Raw genomic sequence first — 12,159 nt, 5'->3', positions numbered from 1 at the left:
ACGATCTGCTACAACGTACGATTCTCAGCAGGGTCCCTGATCGCTGCTGCGTGTCAGACACAGCGATATAGTAACGATATCGCTGGAACGTCACGAATCGTACCGTCGTAGCGATTAAAATGGCACTGTGTGACGGTACCCTTAGTGCATTAAGATTGAAGAAAATGCTGCCTCATCTTTTGTTTTCTTCTATCTAATCTGTTTATCTACCTTTTGTATACCATCACTGATCATTGTTTTGAAAGTTCCAAACCCATTAACCATAATATTTATAAGGATTTGAAAAGTGCAAATTACTGAAATCAATGGAGGGAATTTTTATTTTAAACTTATAGTCGGCTGAAGTAAGGTGAGTGGAACTTATTATGAGGTGCACAACTGTTAATACAGTATGTTTAGAGAATTTTTCGGCTGTCTGTGCACCAGAAAATGAGATCTCAGCCACAACGTATGACAGTTTGTCATGAAAAGTTGTCATGGAGTGGTAGACCATGTCTCCCTTTGCATATCTTAGTAATACAGAGACGTATTTGATCTCTATATTTCTTTCATGTGCTTGAATTTGTAGTGCCCCCAAGCATTGATGATGCAGACAAGACGGAACAATTGACATCTGTGAAAGGCAATCCCACTACAATGTCATGCCTTGTCAGTGGGCAACCTGTGCCACATATATCATGGCTAAAGGATGGAAAAGCTATAGATCATGGTGAGAGCAGAGGAACCATCCTGCAGATTCTTGTAACTGAAATGAATGACATTGGAAGATATTCATGTGTGGCATCCAATGATGCAGGCAGCGTCAGCAAACACTTCATCCTCAATGTTCTGGGTGAGTTGACTTCTTTGCAAAATTCAAATGCAGTATACCTTATGCATAAATTAGCAGCGCACACGACTGCTCTGTTGTGTACCCCGCCCCATGACTAGAAAGGAGCAGGAACAGAGCAATTATAATGTTTTCTTCTTTCACCGATGACTGTGGCATGGTATGTATGTAGCATAGTATGTAACTCTCATGACTTCTAACTTTAGAAGCCAGAAATGTATTCTTAAATGTAATGACATTGTAGTAATCCCTATGTCCCTATCCCTCCTGCTCAGTACTAATAAAAAATATACCCATGTCCTATGCTGGTACCTGGCCACTTAATATCTTTCCCACAAACTAGGATCTGCGGAAGTATGATTGGTGAACATGAGTTCAGTATAACGGTATAGTTATTGGTATAATCATGGCTGCTCAGTGGTTAGCACTGTTCTGCATTGCTGGAGTCCTGGGTTTAAAGGGAACCTATCACCTCAAATTGGCGGGATATTAACAAAGCTAAATACTTCTGGGACATAGTGCGTGGGCGCATGCGCAGTAATGCTTTTTGGATTTGCCCGCAGTTGGGCAAAGCATACTGCGCGTGCACGACCGAAGATTGCATTGCGCACGCACCAACTATGGCGCACACGTACTCTAATTCACTAACATATTGCGGACAACAGGGACGGACGGGGTGGAGAAATGAAGATGAAACGCCGCCCATCGGACCAGTAAAAACTCATTTAAATATCCCGCCAATTTGAAGTGACAGGTTCCCTTTAAATCCCACTGAGAACAACATCTGCAAGGAGTTTGTATGTTCTCCCCGTGTTTGTGTGGGTTTCCTCCGGGTGCTCTGGTGTCCTTTCACACTCCAAAGACATACTGATAGGGAATCTAGATTTTGAGCCCCAATGGGGACAGTTATGATAATGTCTGTAAAATGCTGTGGAATTAATGGCGCTATATAAGTGAGTAATATAAGTGAATGTTGTGAGGTTGTTTTCCTTTGACTGGTACACTGACACTCAATAGCTATGTATGCAGACTACAGCTATATTTCAAAAAATTGGAAGTAGGTAAAGTCAGCAATATTTATTAAAGGATTATTCATATTTTAGCTTTTTATGTCCATGCCCTGACTACTGGGGCTATGAGAAAGGCTCAGGGTAGCTGAGCTATACTGTTTCAGCAGCCATCAAATCAGTGCCGCCTCCATTGGTTGGAGCCATTGTAACAGGCCAGATGAACCCTCCGCCCAGAATGTCCAGGGTTAAAGAGGCCTAGGCCAGATTTTACCCCTCTGGGCCAGAATATACCGCAGCTGCGGTAGATCAGATTTTTCATGCCTTTGAAAACCATTGAGTGATATACTTAATAATGTGGCCCCAGGCAGCACACGGGGGGGCAGAAACAGAGAACGAGGTCCCAGGCAGCGCACAGGGCCCCAGTCAGCACACGGGGGGGGGGGGGGGGCAGAGACAGTGAACAGGGTCCCAGGCAGCACACGGGGGCCCCAAGCAGCACACTGAGCCCCAGGCAGCACACGGTGGCCCCAGGCAGCGCACAGGGCCTCAGGCTGCACATGAGGACAGAGACAGCGATCATGGTCCCAGGCAGCATGCAGTGGCCCCAGGCATCGAATTGGGGCCCCAGGCAGTGCACAGTGCCCCAGGCAGTGCACAGGATCCCTAGGCAGTGCACAAAGGCCTTTGGCAGCACACAGGGGCCCCAGGTAGTGCACAGGGGGCAGAGACAGCTCACAGGTCCCCAGACAGTTTACAGGGGGGCAGAGACAGTACGCAAGGGGGGAAGATACAGCATGCAGGGCCCCTGTGCACTGTCTCTGCCTCCCTGTGTGCTGTTTTGGACCCCCTGTGCGCTGTTTGTGACCCCGTGTGCGATGTCTGACAGTGACTGACAAGCATCTGCCCTGTTGTGAACTCTGTTGTCGAGCTCCCTCCTGTGGTCATGAATGGTACTTCGGCTGGTTCTGTCCATGAACTTCCTTTGGTGGCGGTGAGTGGTGCTGCTGCTTCTGAGTTTCCTTTCACAGGTGACGAGGCTAATTCGTTGGCTGGCTGCTCTATTTAACTCCACTTAGTTCATTGCTCCATGCCACCTGGCAATGTTTCAGTATTGGTATAGTCCGCTCCAGGATCTTGCTGGTGACCTGTCTACTCTATCAGAAGCTAAGTTCCTGCTTGAATTTTACTGTTTGCTATTTTCCTGTCCAGCTTGCTATTTGATTTTTGTCCTGCTTGCTGGAAGCTCTGGGACGCCGAGGGGGCGCCTTCGCCCCGTGAGTCGGTGCGGAGGTCTTGTACCCTTGGCGTGGTTTTTTGTAGGGTTTTGTGTTGACCGCAAAGTTACCTTTCCTATCCTCTCTCTGTTCAGTAAGTCGGGCCTCTCTTTGCTAAATCTATTTCATCTCTGTGTTTGTGATTTTCATCTTGTTTCACAGTCAATATATGTGGGGGGCTGCCTTTTTCTTTGGAGAATTTTCTCTGAGGCAAGGTAGGCTTTGTTTTCCTCCTTTAGGGCTAGCTAGTTCTTAGGCTGTGCCGAGTTGCATAGGGAGCGTTAGGCGCAATCCACAGCTATTTCTAGTGTGTGCGATAGGATTAGGGATTGCGGTCAGCAGAGTTTCCACTTCCCAGAGCTTGTCCTGTATTTTTGTCACTATCAGGTTTTTTCTGTGTGCTCTTAACCACCAGGTCCATTGTTGTCCTAACCACCAGGTCATAACAGTACAGGTGGCCCAAAGTACTAATGCATCTCAATAGAGGGATAAGAGAAGTTCTGAGACCATTTTTTTTTCTTTGCACTGTGTTTTGTCTCTCTTTTCCCCTTTACCTCTGGGTGGTTCAGGACACAGGTGTAAACATGGACATTCAAGGTCTGTCCTCTTGGATGGATAATCTCACTACAAGGGTACAAAACATTCAAGATTTTGTGGTTCAGAATCCGATGTCAGAGCCTAGGATTCCAATTCCTGATTTGTTTTTTGGTGATAGATCTAAGTTCTTGAATTTCAAAAATAATTGTAAATTGTTTCTTGCCTTGAAACCTCGCTCCTCAGGTTTCAACAAGTAAGGATCATTATTTCTTTGTTACGTGGTGACCCTCAAGACTGGGCATTTTCCCTTGCGCCAGGAGATCCGGCATTGTGTGATGTTGATGCGTTTTTTCTGGCACTTGGATTGCTTTATGATAAACCTAATTCAGTGGATCAGGCAGAGAAAATCTTGCTGGCTTTGTGTCAGGGTCAGGATGTGGCAGAGATATATTGTCAGAAATTTAGGAAGTGGTCTGTGCTCACTCAGTGGAATGAGTCTGCCCTGGCAGCAATTTTTAGAAAGGGTCTCTCTGAAGCCCTTAAGGATATCATGGTGGGATTTCCCATGCCTGCTGGTCTGAATGAGTCTATGTCTTTGGCTATTCAGATCGATTGACGCTTGCGTGAGCGTAAAGCTGTGCACCATTTGGTGGTATTATCTGAGCGTAGTCCGGAGCCTATGCAATGTGATAGGACTTTGACCAGAGCTGAACGTCAAGAGTACAGACGTCAGAATGGGCTGTGTTTTTACTGTGGTGATTCCACTCATGCCATCTCCGATTGTCCTAAGCGCAATAAGCGGTTCGCTAGGTCTGCCACCATTGGTACTGTACAGTCTAAATTTCTTTTGTCCGTTACTCTGATTTGCTCTCTGTCATCCTATTCTGTAATGGCATTTGTGGACTCAGGCGCTGCCCTGAATTTGATGGACTTGGAGTATGCTAGGCGCTGTGGTTTTTCCTTGGAGCCCTTGCAGTATCCTATTCCATTGAGAGGAATTGATGCTACGCCTTTGGCCAAGAATAAGCCTCAGTACTGGACCCAATTGACCATGTGCATGGCTCCTGCACATCAGGAGGATATTCGCTTTTTGGTGTTGCATAATCTGCATGATGTGGTCGTTTTGGGGTTGCCATGGCTACAGGTCCATAATCCAGTATTGGATTGGAAGTCTATGTCTGTGTCCAGCTGGGGTTGTCAGGGGGTACATGGTGATGTTCCCTTTTTGTCAATTTCGTCTTCCACTTCTTCTGAAGTTCCGGAGTTTTTGTCGGATTACCGGGATGTATTTCATGAGCCTAAGTCCAGTGCTCTGCCTACTCATAGGGACTGTGATTGTGTCATTAATTTGATTCCTGGTAGTAAGTTTCCTAAAGGCCGTTTGTTCAATTTATCTGTGCCAGAACACGCCGCTATGCGGAGTTATATAAAAGAATCCTTGGAGAAAGGTCATATTCGCCCGTCGTCATCACCGTTGGGAGCAGGGTTCTTTTTTGTGGGCAAGAAGGATGGTTCTTTGAGACCTTGCATTGATTACCGCCTTCTTAATAAAATTACAGTTAAATTTCAGTACCCCTTGCCACTGCTCTCTGATTTCTTTGCTCGTATCAAAGGGGCTAGTTGGTTCACCAAGATAGATCTTCGAGGGGCATATAATCTTGTGCGCATTAAACAGGGCGATGAATGGAAAACCGCATTTAATACGCCCGAGGGCCATTTTGAGTACCTGGTCATGCCTTTCGGGCTTTCCAATGCTCCATCAGTATTTCAGTCCTTTATGCATGACATCTTCCGAGAGTATCTGGATAAATTCCTGATTGTATATTTGGATGACATTTTGGTCTTTTCGGATGATTGGGAGTCTCATGTGAAGCAGGTCAGAATGGTGTTTCAGGTCCTTCTTGCTAATTCCTTGTTTGTGTAGGGGTCAAAGTGTCTCTTTGGTGTTCAGAAGGTTTCATTTTTGGGTTTCATTTCTTCCCCTTCTACTATCGAGATGGACCCTGTTAAAGTCCAGGCCATTCATGATTGGACTCAGCCGACATCTGTGAAGAGCCTGCAAAAGTTCCTGGGCTTTGCTAATTTTTACCGTCGCTTCATCGCTAATTTTTCCAGTATTGCTAAACCGTTGACTGATTTGACCAAGAAGGGTGCTGATGTTGTCAATTGGTCTTTTCAGGAGTTGAAGCGTCGTTTTTCTTCTGCTCCTGTGTTGTGTCAGCCAGATGTTTCGCTTCCGTTTCAGGTTGAGGTTGATGCTTCTGAGATTGGAGCAGGGGCTGTTTTGTCACAAAGAAGTTCTGATGGCTCGGTGATGAAACCATGTGCTTTCTTTTCTAGGAAGTTTTCGCCTGCTGAGCGCAATTATGATGTTGGCAATAGAGAGTTGTTGGCCATGAAGTGGGCATTTGAGGAGTGGCGTCATTGGCTTGAGGGAGCCAAGCATCGCGTGGTGGTCTTGACGGATCACAAGAATTTGACTTATCTCGAGTCTGCCAAACGGTTGAATCCTAGACAGGCTCGATGGTCGCTATTTTTCTTCCGTTTTGATTTTGTGGTTTCATACCTTCCGGGCTCTAAGAATGTGAAGGCGGATGCTTTGTCTAGGAGTTTTGTGCCCGACTCTCCGGGTGTATCTGAGCCGGCGGGTATCCTCAAAGAGGGAGTAATTGTGTCTGCCATCTCCCCTGATTTGCGGCGGGTGCTGCAAAAATTTCAGCCTAATAAACCTGATCGTTGCCCAGCGGAGAAACTGTTTGTCCCTGATAGGTGGACGAATAAAGTTATCTCTGAGGTTCATTGTTCGGTGTTGGCTGGTCATCCTGGAATCTTTGGTACCAGAGAGTTAGTGGCTAGATCCTTTTGGTGGCCATCTCTGTCGCGGGATGTGCGTACTTTTGTGCAGTCCTGTGGGATTTGTGCTCGGGCTAATCCCTGCTGTTCTCGTGCCAGTGGGTTGCTTTTGCCCTTGCCGGTCCCGAAGAGGCCTTGGACACATATCTCTATGGATTTTATTTCAGATCTTCCCGTCTCTCAAAAGATGTCAGTCATTTGGGTGGTCTGTGATCGCTTCTCTAAGATGGTCCATTTGGTACCCTTGTCTAAATTGCCTTCCTCCTCTGATTTGGTGCCATTGTTTTTCCAGCATGTCGTTCGTTTGCATGGCATTCCGGAGAACATCATTTCTGACAGAGGTTCCCAGTTTGTTTCGAGGTTTTGGCGATCCTTTTGTGCTAGGATGGGCATTGATTTGTCTTTTTCCTCGGCTTTCCATCCTCAGACAAATGGCCAAACCGAACGAACTAATCAGACTTTGGAAACATATCTGAGATGCTTTGTTTCTGCTGATCAGGATGATTGGGTGTCCTTTTTGCCGTTGGCTGAGTTCGCCCTTAATAATCGGGCTGTTATGAAAGGTAATTCAGTACCACAATGGACATAGAGGTCAGCGCACATACAGAGACCTGGCAATAACCCAAAAAACAAGAACGAGCTCTGAGACGTGAGAACTCTGTTGACCGCAATCCCTAATCCTCTCCAACCACACTAAAGGCAGCCGTGGATTGCGCCTAACGCTCCCTATGCAACTCGGCACGGCCTGAGAAACTAGCTAGCCTGAAGATAGAAAATAAGCCTACCTTGCCTCAGAGAAATACCCCAAAGGAAAAGGCAGCCCCCACATATAATGACTGTGAGTTAAGATGAAAAGACATACGTAGAGATGAAATAGATTTAGCAAAGTGAGGCCCAACTTTCTGAACAGAGCGAGGATAGGAAAGGTAACTTTGCGGTCAACACAAAACCCTACAAAAACCACGCAAAGGGGGCGAAAAGACCCTCCGTACCGAACTAACGGCACGGAGGTACACCCTCTGCGTCCCAGAGCTTCCAGCAAGCAGAAAAAAACAAATTGACAAGCTGGACAGAAAAAAAACAGCAAACAAATAGCAAAGAGGAACTTAGCTATGCAGAGCAGCAGGCCACAGGAACGATCCAGGAGGAAACAGGTCCAATACTAGAACATTGACTGGAGGCCAGGATCAAAGCACTAGGTGGAGTTAAATAGAGCAGCACCTAACGACTTCACCACATCACCTGAGGAAGGAAACTCAGAAGCCGCAGTGTTGTGAATTCTGTGGCAGAGCTCCCTCCTGTGGTCACAAGTGGTACTTCGGCTGATTCTCTCTGTGAGCTTCTGTTGATGGAGGGAAGTGGTACTGCGGCTTCTGAGTTTCCTCCCTCAGGTGATCTGGTGAGGTCATTAGGTGCTTCTCTACTTAACTCCACCTAATGCTTTGATCCTGGCTTCCTGTCAATGTTCCAGTGTTGGACTTGCTTTTCCCTGGATCATTCCTGTGGCCTGCTGCTCTGCATAGCTAAGTTCTTCTTTGCTATTTGTTTGCTATTTTTTCTGTCCAGCTTGTCTAATTTGTTGCTGGAAGCTCTGGGACGCAAAGGGTGTACCTCCGTGCCGTTAGTTCGGTACGGAGGGTCTTTTTGCCCCCTTTGCGTGGTTTTCTTTAGAGTTTTGTGTAGACCGCAAAGTAACCTTTTCTATCCTCGCTCTGTTAAGAAAGTTGGGCCTCACTTTGCTGAATCTATTTCATCTCTACGTTTGTCTTTTCATCTTAACTCACAGTCATTATATGTGGGGGCTGCCTTTTCCTTTGGGGTATTTCTCTGAGGCAAGGTAGGCTTATTTTCTATCTTCAGGCTAGTTAGTTTCTCAGGCTGTGCCGAGTTGCATAGGCAGAGTTAGGCGCAATCCACGGCTGCCTCTAGTGTTGTTTGGAGAGGATTAGGGATTGCGGTCTGCAGAGTTCCCACGTCTCAGAGCTCGTTCTATGATTTTGGGTTATTGTCAGATCACTGTACAGTTAGGGCCAGAAATATTTGGACAGTGACACAATTTTCGCGAGTTGGGCTCTGCATGCCACCACATTGGATTTGAAATGAAACCTCTACAACAGAATTCAAGTGCAGATTGTAACGTTTAATTTGAAGGGTTGAACAAAAATATCTGATAGAAAATGTAGGAATTGTACACATTTCTTTACAAACACTCCACATTTTAGGAGGTCAAAAGTAATTGGACAAATAAACATAACCCAAACAAAATATTTTTATTTTCAATATTTTGTTGCAAATCCTTTGGAGGCAATCACTGCCTTAAGTCTGGAACCCATGGACATCACCAACGCTGGGTTTCCTCCTTCTTAATGCTTTGCCAGGCCTTTACAGCCGCAGCCTTCAGGTCTTGCTTGTTTGTGGGTCTTTCCGTCTTAAGTCTGGATTTGAGCAAGTGAAATGCATTGTCAATTGGGTTTAGATCTGGAGATTGACTTGGCCATTGCAGAATGTGCCACTTTTTGGCACTCATGAACTCCTGGGTAGCTTTGGCTGTATGCTGGGGTCATTGTCCATCTGTACTATGAAGCGCCGTCCAATCAACTTTGCAGCATTTGGCTGAATCTGGGCTGAAAGTATATCCCGGTACACTTCAGAATTCATCCGGCTACTCTTGTCTGCTCTTATGTCATCAATAAACACAAGTGATCCAGTGCCATTGAAAGCCATGCATGCCCATGCCATCACGTTGCCTCCACCATGTTTTACAGAGGATGTGGTGTGCCTTGGATCATGTGCCGTTCCCTTTCTTCTCCAAACTTTTTTCTTCCCATCATTCTGGTACAGGTTGATCTTTGTCTCATCTGTCCATAGAATACTTTTCCAGAACTGAGCTGGCTTCTTGAGGTGTTTTTCTGCAAATTTAACTCTGGCCTGTCTATTTTTGGTATTGATGAATGGTTTGCATCTAGATGTGAACCCTTTGTATTTACTGTCATGGAGTCTTCTCTTTACTGTTGACTTAGAGACAGATACACCTACTTCACTGAGAGTGTTCTGGACTTCAGTTGATGTTGTGAACGGGTTCTTCTTCACCAAATTAAGTATGCGGCGATCATCCACCACTGTTGTCATCCGTGGACGCCCAGGCCTTTTTGAGTTCCCAAGCTCACCAGTCAATTCCTTTTTTCTCAGAATGTACCCAACTGTTGATTTTGCTACTCCAAGCATGTCTGCTATCTCTCTGATGGATTTTTTCTTTTTTTTCAGCCTCAGGATGTTCTGCTTCACCTCAATTGAGAGTTCCTTTGACCGCATGTTGTCTGCTCACAGCAACAGCTTCCAAATGCAAAACCACACACCTGGAATCCACCCCTGACCTTTTAACTACTTCATTGATTACAGGTTAATGAGGGAGACGCCTTCAGAGTTAATTGCAGCCCTTAGAGTCCATTGTCCAATTACTTTTGATCCCTTGAAAAAGAGGACGCTATGCATTACAGAGCTATGATTCCTAAACCCTTTCTCCGATTTGGATGTGGAAACTATCATATTGCAGCTGGGAGTGTGCACTTTCAGCCCATATTATATATATAATTGTATTTCTGAACATGTTTTTGTAAACAGCTAAAATAACAAAACTTGTGTCACTGTCCAAATATTTCTGGCCCTAACTGTATGTGCTCTGACCGCTATGTCCATTGTGGTACTGAATTGCCTTTCATAACACCGCAGTACCACTTTCCTCCACCAACGGAAGCTCACAGAGAGAACCAGCCGAAGTACCACTTGTGACCACAGGAGGGAGCTCTGCCACAGAATTCACAACATCGGGCCAGCTCGGCTACTTTGGTTTCGCCGTTTTTCTGCAATTCTGGTTCCCATCCTCGTTTCTCTTCAGGGCAGGTTGAGTCTTCGGACTGTCCTGGTGTAGATACTGTGGTGGACAGGTTGCCGCAGATTTGGACTCATGTGGTGGACAATTTGACATTTTCCCAGGAGAAGGCTCAACGTTTCCCTAACCACTGGCGCTGTGTGGGTCCCCGACTTCGTGTTGGGGATTTGGTTTGGTTGTCGTCTCGTTGTGTTCCTATGAAGGTTTCCTCTCCTAAGTTTAAGCCTCTTTTCATTGGTCCGTATAAGATTTCTGAGATTCTTAATCCTGTGTCATTTCGTTTGGCTCTCCCAGCTTCCTTTGCCATCCATAATGTGTTCCATAAGTCATTGCTGCGGAGATACGTGGCGCCTGTGGTTCCATCCGTTGATCCTCCTGCCCCGGTGTTGGTTGGGGGGGAGTTGGAGTATGTGGTGGAGAAGATTTTGGATTCCCGTATTTCGAGACGGAAACTCCAGTATCTGGTCAAGTGGAAGCTTTTGGTCAGGAAGATAATTCCTGGGTTTTTGCCTCTGATGTTCATGCTGCCGATCTGGTTCGTGCCTTTCATTTGGCTCATCCTGGTCGGCCTGGGGGCTCTGGTGAGGGTTCGGTGACCCCTCCTCAAGGGGGGGACTGTTGTGAACTCTGTTGTCGAGCTCCCTCCTGTGGTCATGAATGGTACTTCGGCTGGTTCTGTCCATGAACTTCCTTTTGTGGCGGCGAGTGGTGCTGCTGCTTCTGAGTTTCCTTTTACAGGTGACGAGGCTAATTCGTTGGCTGGCTGCTCTATTTAACTCCACTTAGTTCATTGCTCCATGCCACCTGGCAATGTTTCAGTATTGGTCTAGTCCGCTCCAGGATCTTGCTGGTGACCTGTCTACTCTATCAGAAGCTAAGTTCCTGCTTGAATTTTACTGTTTGCTATTTTCCTGTCCAGCTTGCTATTTGATTTTTGTCCTGCTTGCTGGAAGCTCTGGGACGCCGAGGGGGCGCCTTCGCCCCGTGAGTCGGTGCGGAGGTCTTGTACCCTCGGCGTGGTTTTTTGTAGGGTTTTGTGTTGACCGCAAAGTTACCTTTCCTATCCTCTCTCTGTTCAGTAAGTCGGGCCTCTCTTTGCTAAATCTATTTCATCTCTGAGTTTGTGATTTTCATCTTGTTTCACAGTCAATATATGTGGGGGGCTGCCTTTTCCTTTGGGGAATTTTCTCTGAGGCAAGGTAGGCTTTGTTTTCCTCCTTTAGGGCTAGCTAGTTCTTAGGCTGTGCCGAGTTGCATAGGGAGCGTTAGGCGCAATCCACAGCTATTTCTAGTGTGTGCGATAGGATTAGGGATTGCGGTCAGCAGAGTTTTCACTTCCCAGAGCTTGTCCTGTATTTTTGTCACTATCAGGTTTTTTCTGTGTGCTCTTAACCACCAGGTCCATTGTTGTCCTAACCACCAGGTCATAACACTGCCCATGGGTGTGTAAAGGAAGAGACCTTGCAGTCCAAACCATGTGCAGCATGCACCACATGTCAGGCTCCCTTTAATAACTTTATCATAAGTTGCTTCTTATGAAATTATTGAGTATAATGCAGCTTATGCCTTGGTTACTGTATGGGGACTTGTTTTACCAACAGGCTCGGGCTTATAATAAGACCCCGGCTGTAAGAATAATAAGCCCCCTACCTCCCCATCTCGAGCCTCTCCAAACAGCACCTAGTACATGCAATGTAGTACATATAATCTCAGAACACTAACAGTATAGTAATATGGCCCCAGCACCCTGTTCTCCTTCCACAACCC

General features: G+C 46.2%; 1 protein-coding gene across 1 annotated transcript in view; it reads left to right on the top strand.

The window, feature by feature from the left end:
- Positions 1 to 12,159, top strand: part of HMCN1 (hemicentin 1) — a 733,390-nt gene that overhangs the window by 396,935 nt on the left and 324,296 nt on the right. The window contains exon 68 of the mRNA XM_069737257.1: positions 569 to 832. Coding sequence (XP_069593358.1) covers positions 569 to 832 — 264 coding nt within the window. The remainder of the gene's footprint in view (positions 1 to 568; positions 833 to 12,159) is intronic.

Source organism: Ranitomeya imitator, chromosome 8 (assembly GCF_032444005.1).
Source record: "Ranitomeya imitator isolate aRanImi1 chromosome 8, aRanImi1.pri, whole genome shotgun sequence".
Classification (NCBI taxonomy): domain Eukaryota; kingdom Metazoa; phylum Chordata; class Amphibia; order Anura; family Dendrobatidae; genus Ranitomeya; species Ranitomeya imitator.
This window is presented reverse-complemented; position numbering and strand designations above follow the sequence as displayed.